The sequence below is a fragment of the Pantherophis guttatus genome, chromosome 1 (assembly GCF_059756535.1).
Source record: "Pantherophis guttatus breed Tessera chromosome 1, ASM5975653v1, whole genome shotgun sequence".
NCBI lineage: Eukaryota > Metazoa > Chordata > Lepidosauria > Squamata > Colubridae > Pantherophis > Pantherophis guttatus.
The window spans coordinates 319,539,284-319,563,259 of record NC_142063.1 but is presented as its reverse complement, the minus strand read 5'-3'; the positions used below and the strand labels follow the sequence as shown (position 1 = coordinate 319,563,259).

The following is a 23,976-nucleotide window of genomic DNA, read 5'->3' as shown; positions in this document are numbered from 1 at the left end:
ATTTCTTCACCACAGTTCACCACAAGCAAATAACAGGAACCCAAACAATTTGTGAATCTAGCAGGGTATAGCTTTTTTTATTGCAGGCCTTACCACTCAGCAGGTGCTCCAGGGATCCCACTGCCAGCAGATGGCACCATTACAGCATTCCTCTCTTCTGTAAGGGTCAACCTCATCTCTAACAGCTGAGCTTCTCGATCAACATCATCTTCTGATTTGTCTGGAAAAGGTTAAGAAAGTTTCACTATACACTCAACAACACCTCCAAAGATGACTTCAATGAAAATTGGAAGGGACCTCAGGAAACCATATCAGAAAACGGCAGCATCTGGCTGGCTTTGTTCCTATAGATTTAGCAGGTTAATACTTCAATGGGAGAGCATCAAAAATACCAGGGTTGTAGCCTAGATTGGGAAGTCAATAAAGGTAAAGGTAAAGATTCCCCTTGCTCATATGTGCTAGTCGTTCCCGACTCTAGGGGGCATTGCTCATCTCCGTTTCGAAGCCGAAGAGCCAGAGCTGTCCGAAGACGTCTCCATGGTCATGTGGCCGGCATGACTAAATGCCAAAGGTGCACGGAATGCTGTTACCTTCCCACCAAAGGTGGTCCCTATTTTTCTACTTGCATTTTTTACGTGCTTTTGAAGTGCTAGGATGGCAGAAGCTGAGACAAGTAACGGGAGTTCACCCTGTTACGTAGCACTAGGGATTCAAACCGCTGAACTGCCAACCTTTCAATTGTCTTAGCCACTGAGCCACCGCGCCCCTTTATTGGGAAGTCAATAAATATCCACAAACTACTCATCTACTATTGCCAAGAAAACTACTTAGTTGTGTTCCACAAACTACTCAACTACTATTGCCAAGAAAACTACTTAGTTGTGTCCATGTAATCAACAGAATCAGATCTGGCTTGAGGACTGATTAACTTTTACTAGAGATCACAAAGCCCTAATCTTTCACCCTTGCCTTAAACTGCAAGAAGAAATACATACATTGTTAAGGATACTTGGGAGGACTTTTAAAATCCTCTTCAACAGTTGTATTAATGCTGATCTGTATATTCTTCTAAAGTACATATGGGTATAGGCAGAAGATGCCATGCCTGGTAGTTCCATTGTGGCCTCTTCTATTCTTACCTGCACGTATACCGCTCTTTCAGTCCTATATCACCTTGTGTTGAGCAGATAGGCCTGGAGCTGTTCTACGTGCACTCAGTAGTCTGAGTGCAAGGATGACTTTCCATGCAGCTGAGGATGCCCTGAACGTGTTTCAGGTTTCTTAGCTTCCCAACAACTTTGGCAGCAGTTGCAATGGAAAATAACAAACTACTTATGCTTACCAGGCTTTCCCACAAGTTTCTGCAGTTGTTGATCTAGATACTCTTGGCGTTTTGTAAGAGCATTTAACCATTTCCTGCGCAGCCTTTCTAGATCTCTATCCTGTGAAGAAATGACATTTTAAAAAAATAACATAACAAATCATCCAGAAGTAATAGTTTGCTTCTGAATGTGGCTGCCTGAATCTCTGCACGCAAAATGTTTTGAAACTCAGGTCTCAGGACAAAGAAATAGCCACTGAAAGTAAAACAAAAGGAAAAAAAAGCAATGTGCTAAAGGTAACTATCAGTACCCTTAGTTGCACTTGTAAGGCCATAGGTAACCAGTGCAGCTCATGCAATAGCAGTGGAACATGAGTGTAACGCCATATGCCTATAACTACCATATTTTTCTGAGCATAAGACACACCCTTTCCCCCCAAAAAAGAAGGTGAAAATCTGGGTGCGTCTTATACTCCGAATGTAGCCCCACCCAGCCTCTCAAACGGAGGTTTCAGAGGCTGAAAAAAGCCTCCCAACAGAGCTTCAGAAAAAAAAAGCCTCTGAAAGGAAGCTTCAGAAAAAAAAGCCTCCAAACAGAGCTTCTGAAAAAAAAGCCTCAGAAATGAAGTTTCAGAGGCTTTTTTCCTGAAGTTCTGTTTCGGAGGCTTTCAGAGGCTGATAAAAAAGCAAGGCACACAGCTCACAACCAACGAACCTGTTGCTAAAATTCACCTCTGGGAACAGCTGATTGGGGGTATTCTGGGAAGCCATCCACCCGCCAATCAGCTTTTTTCTTATTTTCCTCCCCAAAAACTAAGGTGCGTCTTATACTCTGAAAAATACTTGTACTGCCTCATTCTGGACTAGCCACAGCTTTCGAGTGTTCTTCAAAGGAATTTCAACATGATTGTGTAATAATAGTCCAAGCAAGAGCTAACTAGGGGACATATTACTGTGGAGGGTCTCCCAATCCAGGAATGAGTACAATTGATACACAAGAAGGATTACAATAATGCAAAGATCTTTGTCCCCATGGTTGACATCTGCTCTTCCAGCATAAACCAGAAATCTAGAACTCCCAAATTGCTCTTCAGTTCCACAAGGGATACTGCAACCTGAACTAATACTAACAACTGAAGTCCTCCAAATCCACATCCACTTGTTTTGTATAGTTGACATTAAGTCTGGTCATCTCCCTCCAGACTCCCACAATCTACTGACACTGAGACAATGCTTGATTGGCCCAGAATTAAGATATACATCAGGGTATCATCAGTGGACGGATGATATGTAACTGTATGTCACTGAATGATCTTGCCCAGCAGCTTCATGTTAATGTTAAACAATGAAGAGAATTTAGAACCCTGCCACAGGGGTCTAGGGTCAGACTGCACCCACCCACCCCAAATATCTGGAACTGGCCAGTGAAAAGAATTTTTTTTGTGTGCCATCCATTCCTAATCCTCTGAGCCAGTCTAGAAGTATACAATGACTGATGGTTTGAAAACTGACCAGAAATCAAGAATCCAACTGATTAGATAATTTTCATTTATTTATTAAATAAATAAATATCTCACTATCCAAAGCTCTATCCCCATCACAAGTCTTCCAAAGCAGTCCATAAGTATAGCCAATGCTGTCTCAGTTCTATGCCCAGACATATTTTATTCTTACCACGTGTTTTTAAAGAAAATTATTTTACTTGACTAATGACCATAACAACACTAATAACTTTTGTTTAGAAAATACAATATCCTGTTCCCCCCAAAATAAGACATCCGCTGATAATAAGCCCAATCGGGCTTTTGAGCACACAGCAATAAGGCCAAGCGCTTATTTCAGGGTTCAAAAAAAATATAAGACAGGGTCTTATTTTCGGGGAAACACGGGATTGAACCCGTGAATCAAGAGATAGAATATAACGACACTGTTATTTTTCTAACGAAAAAAGGCTAAATAATTCAAAGAAGATACTAATCACAACATATTTACCTGATAACTGTCCATGTCATCATCTTCTTCCTATGTAAAAACCATGCAAAGTCACATAAATTCCAAAATTTTTGCAGCCAAATTTATATCAAATATGCATATATTATGTACAAGGAAAGACTCTCAGTTAATAGGTCCCCATGGTAGAGAAACACTCTCATTTATAGTTTATTTTTGAATCAATTGTTCTTGGGGAAAAAGATAGGAGATATGGGAGTGCTGAAATTCTGGGATAAAAATGCTCCACCAGCTTTCTAAAATAGCTATTAGAATATGTTTTTAAAAAGTATCACAAGTTGTTTCTCTTAAGCATTATATAGGAATGTGTGTTAAATGATGTATTTTTGTGCAAGTTCTGAATGGTAATAGGCCTCAAAAATTGTGGATGGCTGCAGCCTGATGCTTTGTTAAGAAATCTACCTTCTTGCTCAGAAAAATGACAAAAGGCTAATTTGGGTTATGGAGAGCATCCTATGCACCAATAAACCATAAGCACTGATGAAGTTACCTAGTTTGGGTAATGAAAAGTCTGCAAGAAAACAACCCAAGGGAGCACCAAGGACTCCTACATCCTGTGCAGCCAAGGAGATGGATGGGGGAAGTCTCAACTATTTGCCTTCTAGTAAATGGATACTTTTGTGTTAGTTTGATGTAGTGCTTAAGATACCAGGAAGACCCTAGAAACCAGAAGGTTCTGAATTCTAGTCCTGCCTTAAGCAAAAAGCCAGCGCGGTAACCTTGAGCCAGTCACTCTATCTCGGCTCTAGGAAGGAGGCAATGTCAAATCACTTTTGAAATCGTGCCAAGAAAACCACAGGGACCTGTCCAAGGTGACTCAAAGGCATGCACACATATGCAAAAAAGATGCTTCATGGCCATAGTAATTGCTTGATCAATGGGAAGCCCTCTGCTATAGTCAATTCATAAACACCCAAAACATGTTCTCTACATTCAAAATACATACACACATGTAAATTATTGTCTTTCTGAAAGCAGGCGTAGAGAACACCATTCACTGACAGGTGTGAACATTCAACCTCCAGCTTTCAAACAGTACAGCTCCCTGTCTCACACAGATGTATGTGACTCAGCACATATCAAAACTCTGATGGGCTCAAGAAAGTGGGTTCTAATTCACCATTCCATTCTGCATGACAGGTCTGCAAGTTAAAACATAGAGGAGAAGAAATGCAGTAAGCTTATTTGTCCAAGTAATTCAGAATGACCCACTCATTCCAGAAACTGAAGCAGAGAAAGTTCCCTGCCAATGATTTACAGATAGATGTTTTTGTGAGTGGATTTGACATATATGCATGAACACACTTAACTGCTTTGGTATGCAACAATAAGAATCTTCTACCTGATAATTCTCATGACTTTTTGGTGACTTGATATATCTGATCTGCACACAGCCCACTGCTACAGATAAGATGGATTCTTCCACGAGGGGCAATGTTCCTGATTCTTGCACAGATTTCACTTCCACTTGGATTCGGTGTGACTGTCCCTGTACATCCAGAGAAAATATTGTAAAAAGCAGTATAGGAAGAACAAGAAGTAAGGGCGACCTCTGCTGGCAAAAAGAGGTCTCAGCATCTTGATCATTCAAACTGATTAATCAAACCATTTGCCCACTCATTCCGAATTGCTCAGGGGGAGAGAGAACAGCAAATTGAAAACACTGTCTGCATTAAGACTACATCATAAAACACTAAGATCATAAAATTATAAAGGTGCCTTACCATGATAGTCAGACAATTAGTTTACCAGTCTAGCATTCCTTAATTCTGACTAGCATCACTCTCCAAGATCTTCGCCAAAGGTCTTTCCCAACCCAGCTATCTGAATTTGTTTGGGGCACATTGCAACCTAGGCCTCTACTCTATGTAAACTTGGTGGTAAACTATTGAGCTATATCTTCTACTAAGAGCTGATCCTAAGCCTGCAAACTAAAACACTCCCACACTATTCCTGAAAGCTGAGCATGAAAAAACATTTCATTTACTAGATGAGTGTTCGCAGTGTGTTGGGACTGCAACTTGCAGAATTGGAATGGGCAGGCGTCTGCTGCAAGTAGTAAATGCCAAACAACTGGAAGGTTCCAGGATGGGGAAAGCTACACTAGAACTACAATGGTGTAGGCTTTAGAAAGTACAGATAGAGCAATACCAACATGGTATGGAGCAACTTGTCTTCTTCACTCACATATGCTTATTCATTCATGTGTATGAGATTAATGGCAACTGATCAAAGGAATGGATTTTAACATAAAGTTCTCATTGGCTGATTTCATATAATATGCATAACCCAGTAACTGAATTAATTCATCTTCTGTACATATACTGAAGCACAACTTTCCAATTGGTCTTAATTTGCCCAATGCTAATCTTAATGAAGGTTGATGCTAAGATTTCTATTTTGTGCAAATGCATCTAAAAGCTTAGCTGGTCAGTTACATCTAGAGCAAGGGTGTCAAAGTCACATCGTCACGGCGGCATCACGTGACATATCAGGACTTTCCCCCCCTTTGCTAAACTGGGTGTGGGCGTGGCCAGCGCATGAAGCATCCGGCCCATGGCCCGGGAGTTTGACAGCCCTAACCTAGAGGAAAGGCTTCTCCACAGAGCCTTTTCTATAGAAAACTAACTAAAACCTCAGATGGTAGAAGGGAGAGACATTAATTTAAAATATCTGTTAAATTACTTCATTTGCATCCATTACACAAATTAATTGAAGAGATGTAAAACATTAATGCTGTAATCATGCAAATGATATACGGTAAATTACATTTACCGTATAGCCGTATATTTTCTAGTCTTGGAAACAACATACTTTGTTGCTTGGGGCGAGAAGTTCAAATTAAAATATCCAAAATCCAGTTAATGGATGTCCAAGGAATTTGAGATTTTTCTATAGTATATCAAGGGAAAGAATTCTGTGATGTGAACAAGTTTAATCTTCCTCAGAGGTGCTTAGAACAGTAGAGCAAATAAGGGGAAGGAAAATGTGATGCTAAGTAGCCTATGTTTGTTTATGCTACCAAGGGAAGAAGGGAGTAGCCTGAACATCATTTGACAAAAGCCAAATTCATAGTGTTTATGTAGTCAAATCAACCACACCTCTAAAAAGAGAGGCAACGTAATAACTATTGACATTATTGATGGTCTTTACCATCAGGTGGTTGAGATGCGATCCTAGGTAGAGGCCAGATGTAGGGTCTCCTGCTTAGGCAAGGGGTTGGACTCCCAACTCTGTTAATCTGTTAAAATCTTACCTGCTTGAGCTGGAAAATGCCACCTGTATGTACATCCTTTGGTGTAGTTACTTCTACTGGACAGTATTCTCCATTCTCATTGAGTTCCAGAATCTGAACCCAGAGCTCTACTTTGCGGGTGACCTCACTCCACCTACCAAAACACAATTTTTGAGACCAATGAAACACTATGCCTTCCAGAAAAGTGCTCAAAGATTTTACTTTGCTTTGGAAACTATACACCAAGAGAAGAGAATTTTGCAAGTATAAGGATGTATGCGTGAAAGAGAGAAAGAGGGAGTATATAGGGGCAAGAAAGAATGCAAGAAAGGGAGCATATGTGTGCGTGCATGGGAAAGAAACATTAAAAAGGGAAATAGTTTCAATGGAGCTTCACTTCAGTTGGGAAAACACATTTAAGTTTCCCTTGTGGTTACGCCTAAGTTACTTAAGAGTATCAAATTTTGCCAACATTGGCATTTACGTTTTGAAAAGAGCTACATATTGAATTGAGTTGAAACCGACTCCATTCCTAATATAGCTATAATAGAATCTTGAGATTTTAGAAAAGCAGTGATTTAAGAGTAGAGGGAAGAGTTGTGGCAGAATGCAAACCAGAAGGAGAGAAGGTAGTAATGCTCCCCCCCCACTCCCATGGCCTTTGGGAATAGATTGGAAGATCGGAAGAAAGTGCACAATAACTCATATTTTGCTTATAAAACTTCTCTTCTGACTTCTACACAGTTTTCCCTCACAAGTTTTAAATGTGCTCATCAGCTAAGTGCCATCTCTTTTACCTGTCTCGGAGGCTTCGTGTTTTGGCTTGAATTATTCCTAAATCCCACAGTGTTGGGTTTTTGCGAGAATCACACTGCTTATGTCCGTACACTTCAATTGCTAGAGCACCATCAGAAAGATATTCCATAAAATCTTCAGTGATATTGACAGAGAATTCCTAGTCAGAAAAGGATTAAAATGAAAATGCATCGTGCACTTCCTTCCCTACTATTGCAACATCTAGATGCTGAAATAAGGGAGCAAACATGTTAGCATACATTAGTCTCAATAGGATACCTGAACTGGAACAATCAACAGCTGAGATCTGCAACCTTAACAGAAAGCTTAAATCACTATGATAAATGGAGTACCAGAAGGATCTAGAGAGCAATTTAGAAAGCTTTATGCTTGGAATCCTGAAGCAAACCACAGGGGGAAACATAGCAAAATTAATGGATGGAATTTGCTGTCCTACTTCTGGAGATTTATTATTGCTTTTCATTATGATGAATTCATTTCTCTCTTCCATGTGATGTTGCCTGATTGTACAGCTTCGACAGGCAATTAACCAGCAGTCTTTTGGAAAGATTATATATGCATGTTGAAAGCTCCAAGTTGTAAGACAAATATATTATCAAGAATAATATACTATAACATATATACATATATTTCTTCATAACATATATTCTCTTACAACTTGGAGCTTTCAATATGCATAGATACTATTTTTATCAGTTTCAAGTGGCATATCAGTATTGCCCATTTGCAATACAAAGGCAATAATAATGTAGAGTTGCTATGCTGGGTTCTAGTTATGATTAGAATAGGGTTTAGATATGAGCAGCTCTTTACAAGCATTTCCATCCACTAAATTACCTTTCCTGAACCTGTTGTCTTCAAGATGGTGTGGTGGAGAATGCAATGTTACACACGGAAAGGGTACCAGCCTAAATCACATCGAGAATCACTTTCAACAATCTGAATCTGCTGGGTTTTATGCCAGAAGCAGCTGAGATATAGTTGATCAACATTAAGAACGGGGCTACTTGGGTGCTGACATTAATTTAAATTGTTTTTAAAGGGATAGGAACAGTTTTTTAAAAGTGCTGGAAAAAAGGAAGAGAGAGAGAGAGAGCTTATATTGTTCAACAATATACTGAATTATAATTTGTTTTATAAAGCTTTTGCATTGTTTTTCTATTTTTGTTTTTACTAAGGGCTTTTTTTAAATAAAAAAAATCAGAACATTTCAATTTTATAAGCCATCATAAGAATTGATTTCAGTTTTAATGACATGGTATGCATGCTTTAGACTAGGGGTGTCAAACTCAAGGCCCACAAGCAGCATCCGGCCAACAGGGGGCTTAGATGTTGCCCACGAGACAGCCCTGGAAACAGCGAAGGATTGGCCTGCGGTGCCTCTGCCAGTGAAAAGAACTCAGGAGGACTATATGTGGCCCTCCCAAGCTTTGTTTTTGGCTGCAATGGCCTCCTGCAGTGCTCTGCCAAAGGAAACAGAGCTCCGGAGCGCTGCGCACAGCCCTCCCAAGCTCCCTTTTTGGCTACAATGGCCTCCTGCGGGGCTCTGCCAGTGAAAACAGAGTTCAGGAGGGCCACACATTGTCCTCCCAAGCTCTGTTTTCACTGGTACAGCACTGGAGGCCATCGCAGCCAAACAGGGAGCCCAGGACGGGTGCCCCCAACATGAGTGACATCGAGGTGACCAGGCCCATCCTGGTCTCCCTGCCCCCCCCGGGATCAAACACAACCCTGATGCGGCCCTCAATGAAATCGAGTTTGACACCCCTGGTTTAGACTGTATAAAAGAAGTTTGAAGAACTTGCTTACATTAGAAAACTGTTGTGGAAAAAGGGGAGGGATCTGAGTGTTTGAGATAGGCTTTTCCAGAATAGCCTTTTGTACTTTTAAGAGTCCCCAGAAGAAAAATGATCCATGGAAAACACTGTAGCTCAGCAAATAAGAGACAGTCAGCCTGAATTACATATAGCACATATGTTTCCCAGGACTAGATGTTTATTAACTGGGACAATCACATAAGACTGTGCTGTCTTTCCTATTGTTTCTAGTTTGTTCCAAGATGCAATGCAAAATGCTGGTTTTGGTTTCTAAAGCTCTAAATGGTTGGGACTTATCTTATCTGAAGAGTCACACCCTGTCTCATTTTCTACCTGGACTTTGGTCCTTTGTAGAATCCTAAAACGAAATTCAGAGGGTGTGCACTAAGGAAAAAGGCATTTCTTCCAATGCTGAAATCTTGGTTATTAAAAGCTTTTTCCTATAGAAGTCCAACCTACTTTATACTTTTTTTCAGTGAACAATCATTTTCCCTTTATTTCAGGCTTATTGAGATTTTTGATATAGAAGTTTTTAAAGAACTTTCAAACTCTTTAAGATCCTGATAATTTTGAATTTCTAGAATTTTTATGTACATGGTAAAAAAAATTAAGGATATTTCCCGATTTCTGAATTTTAAACATTTCTGCCACTGGTTATAAGTAGTTTTTGATTTTTTAAAACATTATTTTAACTCCTAATGGAAGTGAACCAGAGAATTCCAATTATGTGACAGCCTAGAAATATTCTAAATAGATAGAGTATATATATATATATAATGTTTAGCCTAATAAATGCTAGAAAAAAGAGAGATTTGGAGCAATGCCACTTTAAACCAAGAATCCTGATATTCAGTCATTAGCTGCTTGCTTATTGAGACCATATTTTCAATTCTGGTTACAGGTAAATATAAACAGTATCAACAAAAGAATGTGACATGCAGGATTATAATTCATTATGACTATACATGACAACATTCATAAGCTAACAATCTGTTTAGAACTGGCTTATGAATATAATACATTCTTTAGGTGCAAAAAAACAGTATCTTTCATGTGGATGTTATGGTAAGCTATCTCTATGTTTTTATGTTTCAAAGAATGGGTTGCCAAGCATTCCCATTTTATTACCATGTTTCCCCGAAAATAAGACCCTGTCTTATATTTTTTTTTCACCCTGAAATAAGCGCTTGGCCTTATTGCCATGCGCTCAAAAGCCCGATTGGGCTTATTATCTTATTTTGGGGGAAACAGTACTAATAGCAGAATTTCAAGCTTAAAATGCGACACATACATAGCACCGCTCACATGTACTGTGTTTTCCCCAAAATAAGACCCTGTCTTATATTTTTTTGAACCCCGAAATAAGCTCTTGGCCTTATTTTCGGGGAGGTCTTATTATTTTGGGGCACATGGAGCAAGATGGGGCTCTTCTTGCCGTCTTACCTGATTTCCAGCTCTGCGTTTAAATATTTTCGGGGAGGGCTTATTTTCGAGGGGAGGCTTATTTTAGTGCATGCGCTCAAAAGCCCGATTGAGCTTATTATCAGGGGATGTCTTATTTTGGGGAAAACAGGGTAATACCCAGTTGGGATTTTTAAAATCATGATTCATTAAACAGTCTGTAATGACCTGAATATATGTGTTAAGATCATATGTAATTCTGTTTCTACACACACACACACACACACACACACACACACACACACACACACATTATAGCTTAGCATCATTTCAGAATTAAAATTCAGGAAGAAATTTCAGGAAGAAAACATTTTGCCCACCCATCCTGGCAAGCACTTGAATCACGAGATAGCAATAAAAACAATTACATTGCAATGATCGAAGACAACCATACACCGTGGCTCCTTGCTGATGGGAGACAAAGAAGGATCCATTTCAGGGGCCACCATCACAGGTTCCAGCTGGTCCCAGAAAGAATACTTGCAGAACACAAAATTGGAGAGATGCTGAGGCAAACCAGTCGCTTGAAGGATTTTAATCTAGGGGATTAAAAGGGGCACATAAAACACATATACAGGTCACGACAATAAATAATGAATAGGGTGCATTCCATAACAATTCAATGTATCTTTATAGAAATGGCTTGTTCGTATTATTATGAAAAAGCAAAAAGTTGTGATTTGATGTTAATGCCTTATTTTACTATAACAGAGAGAGTCGGAAATCATCTTTTTCTTCTCGTCTTTCTTCATTTCTCCTTTCCTCCCCTCCCCACACTGCTTTTCTATTTACTTTGTACTTTGCATTTTACAATACTTTATTAATTCAATAAAAAATGTTGACGACAAAATAACAGTTCAATATAAAATGTAGCATAGCTAGTTTGTTCAGACTAATGTCTGCCTTATAAAATCAGAAGCTTCCATAACAGGCAGTATTTAACTAAAATCTGTCTTAAATTATGTCTTGAAATAAACTTCACCACCAGGGGTCAGCACAGGAACAGACCTATGCTGTCTGTTCTTAAAGGTTGCTTCACTATAAAACAGAAACTAAACCAGAAGACTTCTTTATCTTTATCTTTATTTGAAGATAGGACTTTGCTCCAATACAAATACATTGTATTGCTCCAATACAACTCACATATTTGTCTTTGTGACCGTTGGAAAAAAAAAAAAACCAGTAAAAGTTATGTACTTTGAGCTACCAAACTTTCACTTTAAACAAACTTCCGCAATAAAATGAATACATGAGTACATTCGAATGGGTATAGTTAGGCAGACACAGTAGTGATTAAACCTGACAGATTGCTTTGGCCCCACAGCTCTAGCATTTATACGTAAAACTAATTTAGGCCACTCTTCTTCCAGTTGCTGCCCTTCCAACATATTACACAATATGCATCACCCCTAGCCAGCACATTCAGAGGTCACAATAGCATTTTTAAAGTCAGAGTGGACTCCAGTCGACTCTGGTTCTCTTGGTAAGGTTTCAGAAGTGGCTTGCCACTGCCTCCTTCCTAGGACTGAGAGGGGGACTGGTCCAAGGTCACTCTGCTGATTTCATGCTTAAGGCTGAACCAGAACTCAGGGCCTTAATTTGGTTTGTTGCCCAATGCCTTAATCATTACACCAAAGGTGTCAAACTCAAGGCCCGCAGGCCAGATCTGTCCTGCGGGGCCACCCTGGAAACAGCGAAGAACCAGCTCGTGGCGCCTTTGTCAGTGAAAACGGAGCCGCAGGCGGCCCTCCCGAGTTCCATTTTCACTGGCAGAGGGTTGCAGCCAAAAATAGAGCTCAGGAGCCTGTTTTTGCTGGCAGAGCACTCGGGCCACCACAGGCGCCGACACGAGTGACATTAAGCTGGCCACACCCACCCTGCCCCGCCCCCCGAGGTCAGGCACAATCCTGATTCAGCCCTCAATGAAATAGAGTTTGACATCCCTGCATTACATCAAACTGACTCTCCACAATAACTATAATTAAAATTATAATCCAAAGAACACACAGTTCAGGACAGGCAGGCTTTTCTCTGTCAAACTGTTTTATTTTGGAAAAGCAAAATTAGGAAAGTTTTCAGAGAACTCACCATGCACACTAACTTGTGTTCCTGCAAATCATTTTCAAAGCAGCCCTCCAAACTGTCATCGCCTCCTGCAATTCTCTCCCCGACATCTCCACTCACACGTACCACTTCAACATGCAGGCGACCTGCTACCTGATAAGGCACAAATCCCAGAGAGAGGAGGGGTAAGGTTCTTGGAAGCACATGAAACTACATTATTGGAAATAAAATATTCATTAGCAAAACTCTCATCAAACCCTGCTGCCCTAAACAGAAGTACAGATTTTTCGGAGGGATTCAAAAGTTTTCTACTGTTCTGCCTCAGGAAATACTGGCCTTCAATTTTCATTTTTCTCTTGGGCTTTTTAAGATCTATAATTTAATGTCTGCAATCTACTTTAAATTCTGGGGCTGCAAGTTCTTTTTAGCCCCGATAAATTTCGTTGCTATGTATTTATCTGAGTTGTTGCCCTGCACTGGGTTTGAAATGATTTATTGGGATGCCTATTGCAGTATTATGTTTTGAAGTGATTGTTTAGTGCTGGGGGGAAAATCACTCTATTATGTATTTATCATATCCAAGAAATTAAAAGTAAAAATTGGGCATGCCATTCTGCATCCTATGCCCTGAGCTGGGAGATGTGGCACCAACAAAGTAATGCAAATATTCATGTTGTATATATTCCAAGAAGAGGCAGACAATTATCAAGGGATTAATCCTCTCTGAGAGTCCAATGGAGAAGCAAATGGTAATAAACTGAGAAAAGTAATCTCTTCTTTCTTCTATTTCAACTTCAAGGATCATACAGCTCTGTGATAATATCAGAGATGTTGAGAGAAATTGTCCTTCAAGAGAGGTTTACCTAAAAGGAGCTTAGGACAAGTTTCAACTGTTTGTTTTAAAAGCATTTCTAGATTGCCTCACTCGCAGTGAACACTGGATCGCAAACAACAGAACAATAACAATACAATTAAAGCAAATCTCCCTTAATACATATTAAAAATCATCATGGGTCCCTCACTCAGTCTGGCCAAAGGCACAATGGAATAACAAAATAACAGGGTTGGAAAGGACCTTGGAGGTCTTCTAGTCCAACCCCCTGCTCAGGCAGGAAACCCTATATCATTTCAGACAAATGGTTGTCCAATCTCTTCTTAAAAACTCCCAGTGTTGGAGCATTCATAACTTCTAGAACCAAGTTGTTCCACTGATTAATTATTCTAACTGTCAGGAAATGTCTCCTTAGTTCTAGGTTGGACCTCTCTTTGATAAGTCACCATCTGTTACTTCTTGTCCTGCCCTCAGGTGCTTTGGAGAATAGGTTGACTCCCTCTTCTTTGTGGCAACCCCTTAAGGTTTTCAAGAGCGGGGAAAGGGGGAGGGGATAGAGTTCCAAAAAATGGAAGGATTGTTGACTAGTCTGTATCCAGTACCAAAAAAAAGTGGGAGACTCTCAGCAGATTCTTTAATGACCATTTTGCAATCTTTTTCTCTCCACACAAAAATAAACTAAACGAAAGAAAAAATATGACAAGAGTGAAAGTTTCTCCATGTAAACCTACATAATGAGATTAATAATGTGCTGAATTCTATGTGTGAAGTAGTTGTGAAGATGAAGGATGATTCCTTCATTTGCATTTCCACTTGTTGTAGGAATGGTATGGCTGAGGAACAGGTTTATCAGTTTAATGAGAACTAGTCATCCACTAGTTGTCCCTAGTTCTGGTTTTCTTATACACTGGTCAACATGGGTCCTATAGGAGATCTGTGTAGAGGAGGAGAAGGGCTTATCCCAGATTTTAAAAATCAGCTTTGTCATGCCTGTTTATACAGTTCATGTGATTATCAAATCAGTTCCTTCCAAGACAAACTCAGGGGCAAACTGGGAAGAAAATTAGGAAAAATTAAAAAGCGATTAAATGCAACTGCCTATATTTGAGGCATTGATATCAAAAGATAGAGAATCAATAGTAATTGTGCACAGAGCTGTGATTCTTAAATAAGTAACTGAGTAATTATGTGACTGGATAGTGATTAATAATTGATCGTGCAGAAAGATACCTCTCCTTTCTGATTGATGATGGGCACAGCATACTGTAGCTTCACATCATAAAAGAGACTCTCAAGGAAGACATTGGCGACTCCAATGAGGCTGTGGTTCTTTTGCTCATCATAAAAAGGATCTGCTCTCCGAAAATAAGACCTCATAACCTTGAGTTGAATAGAAGGGAAGAAAGAGTGAACAACATGTATGATGATTAGATCCTCTTACGACAGAAGTTCAATTTGGAAGTGGAATCATATTCTCCCTTGTAACAGACATCTTAATAAGTCAGAAAGACCCATTCTCCTTCTTATCAGTTCATTTTCAGTCACCTTAATATGGTGTCTCTAACATGGTTTAATCCAGCCTTCCACAATGATAGGCCTTCGGGAGTAAAGACCATGCTAGAGGGGAATTCTGGGAGGGCAGCATGTTGAGAAGGCTGATTTAATCACCTGTGAGCATTGCACAGGAAGACATACCGAAGGTAGCTGCCTACGTACCATTAAGTCATGTGATTTGTTTTTGTTTTAGCCCAATCACAACCCAGATTCTATTTATAATCACAACCCAGATTCTATTTACAATGAGAAGTAGTTTGCTGTAGCTATTTTTGGAAACCAGGTTATGAACCCATTCAGAGAGGACTGTAGGTGTGCATAAGAATAGAATAGAATACTTAATTTGACCAGGTGTTATTAGACACACAAGGAACTTGTCTCCGGTGCAGAAGCTCTCAATGTACATGCAAAGCAATGGAGTAATCATCATCATCATCATCATAACACCAGTAAATGAGGGTAGTAAGGAAGATAAGAAGGATAATAATACTACAGCCGTACAACATGGGTAAATATACATAGACAACAGGTACTACTGTGAGAATTGGATGTTCAGCAGAGTGATGTCATGAGGAAAATACTGTCCCTGTGTCTACTTGTTTTGGCATGCAATGCCCTGTAGCGGCATCCTGAGGGGAGGAGTTGAGACAGTTTATTTCCAGGATGTGAGGAGTCTGTATTTTCTCAGCCCTCTTTCTGACCTGTGCAAAATACAGGTGCCTTGCTTTCTCTTATTCAACAATCAGGCAATGAGTGAAGGGGAAAAAATTCTACCTGAGAGCTTGAAAGGTTGCCAGACCAGGAAAAAAAAAAATTCACCCCAACCCACCCCACTCCCTTTCACTTTGCTCAGAGGACCATGGAGAGAAGAGGGAAAATAGAGGAAGACAAGAAGGGTTCTGGGTTATTTCTTATAAGGCTTATTTTATTGTGTTACTGTGTATTATAACTGAAACATATTTAAAGACAAGAGTTAATGGGAACACCGCAGAATTACCTAGTTAAAAGAACAAAAGTTCAAACTTCTAATGGCCCTACTTAAAAGCCACAGATAATGTTATTTTGGTTCAGTCTATGTAATTATTTTTGGAGCTTCAAAGATGCAGCAATTAATTATGGAAAAGCACACACTCTCATAAAACAAAATCGTAGTATGATTTAGGATAGTCCTCTTTGTACAACGGAGATAACAAACTGCCTCATATGGCTTTGGGGCAAGATAAGCCACAGATAAATATTTCCTTTGCAAACTGAACATGTCACATGAAAGATAAGTAAAAATGCTGTGGTGGAACTGATCCTTCTACCCTCAACTTCATGTTCATTGTCTCACTGGTTGGGTTGACCATATTTACATGCATGTATGTGGTGGCTGGCTGGGTGGGTGGGTAAGTGGATGGCCACCTTCAAAGGATGGAGTGATGTTCAAGCCTATAGGATCTTTGTCATTTTCTCACTTTCAAAGAAAGCTAATGCCAAGATGCAGCATCATTCTCAAGGTATAACTTGATTTAAACATTGTGGCCAACAACACAGGAGAAGCAAAAAAATAATCTAGGCATTCCTAGTTTTCAAGTCTGCTTCTTCCCAGCAATACAAAAGCAAAATGATGTTTTTATCTTTTCTCTTAATATTGTCATCCTGCCTAACTTTGGGGCAAAAAAATATATATCTCTTTTAAAGATTTTCAGCCCATAATTAAAAAAAAATAGCAGGAAAAGAAGAATCTTCTCTAAGTATCACATATATGGATACATGTTCCTTTACCTCCTGGTCTCAACATGTAGCTTCCATGAGTGTTAAGTTTAATTTAATGTTATCCAAGGCTGTTGGGATCCAGTTTGTTGTAGTGGTTAGGGAATCAGTCTAGAAACTGGGAGACTATGAATTCTAGTTCCACCTTAGGGACAAAGATAGCTGGGTGACTTGGGGACAGACACTCTCTCTCAGTCTAGGAAACAGGCAATGGCAAAGCACTCCTGAAATCTTGCCAAAAAAACTTGCCCAGGCAGTCTCCAAGAGCCAAAACTGATTCCAACTTCCAAGGCTGTTAAGCCAGGTTAGTTGAGGAAAATAAGATAGCAATACAACACATACACAGTAAACTAAGCTGATAAACCATGTTTCACCAATTAAGGAAAGGTTTGTCCCCACATCTACTCCACTTACCAGGTTGTCTTCCTCGCAGTCTTTCCATTCTTGATAGAGGTCTCGCATATCTACCAACCGGTTCTCCAGTTTCTCCAGGGACCAGATTTGTTTGCCTTTCCCTTTTCGTCTCACCTGAATGGCTGGCTCACTAAGCACTGCACCCCGCTACAAAACACCCAGAAGGAAGAAGAAATGCAAGGAGAGAGAGAGAGAGAGAGAGAGAGAGAGAGAGAGAGAGGGAGAGGGAGAGGGAGGGAGAGGGAGAGAAAGAGAGGGAGGGAGGGAGGGAAGGAAGGAAGGAGGAAGGAAGGAAGGAAGGAAGGAAGGAAGGAAGGAAGGAAGGAAGGAAGGAAGGAAGGAAGGAAGGAAGGAAGGAAGGAAGAACAATCAATGCAAATAATGAAAAATCTTTTTGTTACCTGCCTATCTTGAGAATTTGAGTAAGCTCAAGATTGGCAAGCTTTTTCTTGGCCTGGTTGTATTATTGTATTATCTTCTGACACCTCCCAGGGAAGATACAAAAAATATTTTTTCTACACAAATTTGTCTGCGTAATAAGGGGTGAAATAGACAAATATAGCCTTTTGTTTTGAACATTTTTATGTTGGAGCTCATCAAAGAATGATTGCCTCACCATTAACTTCATTAACTGACAGTTCTGCCAAATTTTATATTAAACGTTTGTTGATTAGCCACATTCCAAGGATGTTATTAAAGTGGGCATGTTTTGTCAGTGGCCTCAAGGTAGAGATTATACTGAAATGTAAGTTATATTAATTTTTTGCACTTGGCAGACTTCATGTAATATGACCCATTTTTCCTTGTAACCAAGATTCAGTAGTATCTTGTTTGGATTTATTCCTATTCTATTGGCCACAATAAATATTCAATTCAAAATCAAGACAAATTTACCTGAGGGTATATTTGAATTCTCTCCCCTCACACCCAATATTGCTTTTAAAAAAAGAGAATCTCAGAAACACTTGTTGAGATGGGAGGTTTTAAAATAAAATAAAATAAAATATGAATAAATAAACAGAATATGACAAAAAGACCACCATCTTATTTGGAATAGTGTATTTGTGAGTTATATAATCTTTCTCTGGAGGAGAAATTTAATCCACTAGATCCACAATTGCTAAATTTACACTTCAAAAGGCATTTTTCAATGTTTAAAGCAAATTGTGATGACAGACTGAACATAAACATTTAAATTGAACTGATGCTTTGATCAGCAGTTCATCATTATAAGATTTATGTGGGTTTTTTTGATAACTGATAGGAACATCAAATCGGCAAATGATCACATGCACTGTGAAATTAAACATTTTCTCCATTTGAGATAATACCCTGCAATTTCTTTCACCATTTTCTCCTCTCTAGTTGAATTTCAGTAGAGTCAGTTTTGAGGAGGCAGAACTTGATATATTTCCCACATTCTTTTCTTGAAATCTGAGCTTCCCCTCCCTTTTTTAAACAGTGGTGAGTCTGCAGCCTTTTTACTTATATCAGTAAAAAGGAATGCCATGCAGGTTACATAGTCATATAGTAATTCACAGAACTTGTCTAACCAGTCAGTTAAAATCCTAGCACTTGGTTAGCAAAAATTCTTCAACTTTGGTTCAAGATTTTAGTTAGTTTAGTGGTTTCTTGGTTAATTTATCATTCAGTATAATAGCTGAACCCAGAAAAGATTTTTAATAAGTCATGACATTAACTAGTTCCATTAACCTGGCCTGTGAGTAGTAAAACTGCACATCAATAAATATAGAGCTAGTGCAGATAGATACATGCATGTTTTTAATCACAATAAGTAAATAAATAATTTAACTGCTCAGGTTGTGATAGTTTAAACTGGCTGTGAACTGCCCTTTGCCCTGCTCTAGCAAGTGCCTACTCCCGTTTCATACACATTGCATTAGATCAACAGAAACAAAATTTCTATATCCTGCTTACTGTAAATATCACCTTTGGAACAGGAGGAAATATTTTTCTGGACTGCCGTATCTTGGCAGATAACATACTGTATATGTCTGAATAGACTTAAGTGCCTTACCTTTTTATTTGCATTAAGGCTTGAGGCTGGGATTTGGAGGGTGACCTTGTATTCAGTCCTTTTGTCCATTTCTTCTGCAATGAAGCTGGCTTCTCTAACATACAAGTTGGCCTTCATAATCTGCTCCCTCAATTTCCTCAGGCTGTGGTTGAGCATCTCTTCTCTATTGCAAAACAAGGGAAAGAGAGAAAGGAGGTTGATATTGAAAAGAAAATATTTATTTAGAAACAAACTGCAATAATCACACTGATAAGGATGTTTTGCTCTGGTGCAAATCAGTTAATTATTTTTGCACTAGTGAAAAGAAGGACTAGGGATGACAGAATAGCTAAGGGGCTGCATAAGGAAGAAGGGGTCAAGCTATTCTCCAAAGCACCTGAGGGCAGGATAAGAATCAATGGATGGAAACTTATCAAGGAGAGAAGCAACCTAGAACTAAGGAGAAATTTTCTGACAGTTAGAACAATTAATCAGTAGAAGGATTTACCTTCAGAAGTTATGGGTGCTCCAACACTGAAGGTTTTAAAGAAAAGATTGGACTACCATTTGTCTGAAATGGTATAGGGCTTTGTGCTTGAGCAGGGGGTTGGACTAGAAGACCTCCAAGGTCCCTTCCAGCTCTGTTAATCTATTATTCTGAGCTAGGGGCTATCTGTGTTCTTGGCTAGACTGCAATGTTCATGTGAACTCCTGGCCAGTGAGTTTGGAAGTCCTCCCTTCCAGTTATAGTAACACCGTCTAGATCAGGGGACGCCAACCTTGGCAACTTTAAGACTTGTGGACTTCAACTCCCAGCTTCACTGGCTGAGGAATTCTGGGAGTTGAAGTCCACAAGTCTTAAAGTTGCCCAGGTTGGAGACCCCTAGTTTAGATGATATGGCTTGTCCCTGCAAATTTTCCTTATCATGATGACAGTCATCCTGCATTGCTTGATAGGGGTTTATATAATATTTATATATTTATATAAATATTTAGAAGACACGATCATTGCCATCTTTGCGTGAATGAATCAAAAACATATGTGTGGAGGCCTTCCCATTATTAGGTAGCACTCTTAGGTCACCTACGAGTCTCCATTTGATAGTGTGGAATTCTCTTCCATCAACTCATAGCCTTTTTCTGCAATGAATGCAATACACTCAATATCCCATCCTTAGGCCCAAATCCTTTGTTCATAGAAGTCTCCGCAAATAGCTGCAGTGCCGCCTTTCAGTGACAACATGCAATTCAGTAGCATGCAACAATTTCCTTTTTGCTAATAAAAATGTTGTTCTATTCATTGAGGTATAAAATGAAGTATAAAATGTATCTATTGTCTTAATCCAAACATATTAAGAGCCTTGGTGGCGCAGCAGACTAAAGTGCTGTTAACTAGCACCAGCTGCCTGCAATTACTGCAAGTTCGAATCTCACCAGGCTCAAGGTTGACTCAGCCTTCCATCCTTTCGAGGTAGGTAAAATGAGGACCCGGATTGTGGGGCAATAAGCTGACTTTGTATAAAAAAGAACAGCACTTGGGGGTGGGGGGGGCAAAGCCCTACTAAGCAGGTATATACAAAAGTATGAAGGCTATTGCTTAACACATTGTAAGCCACCCTGAGTCTCTGGAGAAGGGCGGCATATAAATTGAACCAATAAATAAATAAATAAATATGCCAAGACGAGTATTCTCCAAAGAAGAGGACAGGGAAAAAGCCAGACCTTCAAAGTTCATTCCCTTCACCCACCTCTCTTCCGCCCACTGGCGTAAACGTTGCTGTGCATTGGGAGAATGGGAGGAAAACCTGTCCATGGTGCGGAAATGCTGCTTTTCTGGAGACAGGCGTCTCCGGAGCTGTTCTAGTTCGTGCTCGTACATAAGTCGCTGACGCTCCAGTGCTGACCGCTTCTCCTCTTCATGCTGTTGCTCTAGACTTTGTAAAATGGACTGCATTGGATCTAAGCAGAGAGGAAGAAAGATGTCACAAGGTAAAAGCCTAGAATGGGATATCCAAGCTTGGGAACTTTAAGAGCTATGGACTTCAACTCTCAGAATTCCCCAGCCGGTCAAGTGCACAAATCTTAAAGCTGCCAAACCTGGACACCCCTGGCCTTGAACAAATGGTTCTACAATAAATTTAAGTGTGGAGCCACAATCTGTTTCTTACACAGGCAGCTTGGTTTTTAAAGGAAGAGAGTAGAGTAGAGTAGAGTAGAGTAGAGTAGAGTAGAGTAGAGTAGAGTAGAGTAGAGTAGAGTAGAGTAGAGTAGAGTAGAGTAGAGTAGAAGAGTTTATTGTCACTTTGAATGTACACTAATCGGCATACATTAAAAAGAAATTACATTGCATACAGCTCTCAAAGGGTCTCCACCTCTAATATAAACATAAACATGACAAGATAAATAAATGAATGAATACAGAATTATGCATGTACCCACATATATTATATGACACGGAGAAACAACACAGTCTAGTTCAGATATATACATGTACATGGCAAGAGAAACAAATCTTGCAAGTTTACCAGAGGGATGACATAGGCATAGTATACTTAGAGAAATACAAATGGATCTTTGCCTCAGTTTCCCAGATTACTTGGATAAACCGTTACCTAAATTAGTTTACTTCAGCTTCATTGCACACGAGCTAATATAGCAGAAACCCAAATCTTGGCGTTAGGATTTTTCTTAATCTGGTCCAGTTAACAAACCCAAAGACTGCATTTGTTCCCTCCCTCCCAAATCATTTCATTATACAAAATTAAACTCCTATTCCTTAACATCCAATCTTAATCCTAATTCTGTGTTTGTTTCTATTTCCCTATTTTATTCTACAGCCTTACTTTTAAGTTTACGATTATTTCTATCTTATCTAATCAATAAAGTTCGATTTTTATCTCTACATTCCATGTCTATTTTCCCATCTCCATATTTGCAGCATTATGTTTTCCTAAATTAACTACGTCTTAGCTCTTTAAATGCTTTCTTTACCTCCAGGTTTTCAGCTCCTATACCAGTACCCAGTACATTTGTATGTGAAAACCCTTTTCATTGTTCTATAGCACGGATGATGTCCAGGCTTGGAAAGTTTAAGTCATGTGGACTTCAATTCCCAGAATTCCCCAGCCAGCCTGAAGTCTATAGGTCTTAAACTTGCCAAGGTTGGACCCCCTGCTCTATAGACTTTGCTTTCCCCTCCACCTCACCCCACCCCAGCACTCACTGTCCTCTGTTTCTGGAGCTGGTTTGTGGAGCTCTGTACCTGGGGCTCTCCAGGCAATGGGCCTGCTTCGCTTTGCAGATTCTGCTTCGTCTCTTTTCCCCTGCATTTCTCAGTTCTGCTTCTTAGTCTTGCAGTTCCAAGAATTGCAGCTTTCTTTCACTCCCTGAAAACTGCTGCTTTTGCGTTGAAGGTTTCTCTTTCCTGCTTCTTTGCTGTCTTTTTGGCTTGAATTTTTTTTTTTTGACTCACACACGCTGGCTTTCTGTTTTGTTTTATGGGATAAACTTTCCAATTAAGGAGAGGGTGGGGCTGCTGCTTTAACCCTCTTTCCCAGGCAGCACCAAAACTCTGGATCTCATGAGGGAAAAAAAGCTCCCGCTTCACTCTGGGTGGTAAATTTATTCTTCCACACTTGGTCAAATCACAATTAGGCTACTGCAAATGCAAACTGTATGAAGTTGACCTTTAAAGAGTTTCCAGAAGTTTCCTTTGGCACAAAATGAAGCTACTAGCTGTTAACTCTTGGCATAATGTGAAGGCCATTTTATGTCCATTTAAATGGTTTGCACTCACTTCTGGTTATTTTTCATGCGAGACTCAAGTTGTTGCTTTTCATCTTTAAAGCTCTAAACAGTTTACTTTGGCTACTCAAAGGCTCTCCTTTTTCAGCAAGAATCTTTTCTGGGAGAAAGATAAGTAGGAGAGGCCTTTTAAAAGATGGTTCCAATTTCAGAGGTCAGCTTTTTAGATTATGGAATGGAAGTCTCAGGAGTAGCTTCTATTCTCTTAGTTTAGGAAAATAATCCATAGTGTTTTTCAATAATCTTTTGAGCTGATTATTATTATTATTTTGGCTGCCTTGTCTCAGTGGACAGCATCTCTTAATTGAACTTATCTAAGCAGGTTGGAATATGATTACTACTTGGATGGGAAACCACTGAAAAACTCAGGATTGTAGAAGAATTGAAGAGTCAACAAAAGCTTGAAAGGAGACAATAGCAAACTATTTCTATCTTGTTTCCAAAGAAACAACATGAATATTACCTATGTATCACTCTGTCATTTTCTGGACAAATGGAAAAAAAATTCAGGTAGGCTCAGTGAATCAGTACCTAAATATGAATTTATTAAACTACAAAAATTATAGGATGACAGGCCAAATTACTAAAAAAAAAAAAGCACATCTTGTTTAATACTATACTTGCCCCTTACCAACAGCAGTTACATACATCTTAGTTTATTAGAGATGGGGACAATTGAGGCCAATGTAGAAACAGATAGAAAAGATTATATGTAATTTAATACTGTTTATTCCTCTCTTGTATGACAGAGCTTTCAAACTCAATATTTGATTCTTGTCTAACACCTTGGGCTTGATGGTGCATTGTTTTCTGGGGCATGAGCAAACGATCCCCATCAAAATCTTGCAAAATATTTTAACCCTTGGATAGATACTA

The 23,976-nt window shown here is 39.4% G+C and overlaps 1 protein-coding gene across 2 annotated transcripts in view; it reads right to left on the bottom strand.

The window, feature by feature from the left end:
- KIF13B (kinesin family member 13B) overlaps positions 1-23,976 on the bottom strand; it is a 147,755-nt gene that overhangs the window by 44,238 nt on the left and 79,541 nt on the right. For both annotated transcript variants that reach the window (XM_060693089.2, XM_060693090.2), the window contains exons 17-28: positions 21,045-21,255; positions 19,318-19,480; positions 17,280-17,426; positions 14,787-14,936; positions 12,749-12,877; positions 11,029-11,199; positions 7,364-7,521; positions 6,588-6,720; positions 4,674-4,820; positions 3,314-3,343; positions 1,343-1,442; positions 94-220 (exon numbers count right to left, since the gene is read on the bottom strand). In XM_060693089.2, coding sequence (XP_060549072.2) covers positions 94-220; positions 1,343-1,442; positions 3,314-3,343; positions 4,674-4,820; positions 6,588-6,720; positions 7,364-7,521; positions 11,029-11,199; positions 12,749-12,877; positions 14,787-14,936; positions 17,280-17,426; positions 19,318-19,480; positions 21,045-21,255 — 1,666 coding nt within the window. The remainder of the gene's footprint in view (positions 1-93; positions 221-1,342; positions 1,443-3,313; positions 3,344-4,673; positions 4,821-6,587; positions 6,721-7,363; positions 7,522-11,028; positions 11,200-12,748; positions 12,878-14,786; positions 14,937-17,279; positions 17,427-19,317; positions 19,481-21,044; positions 21,256-23,976) is intronic.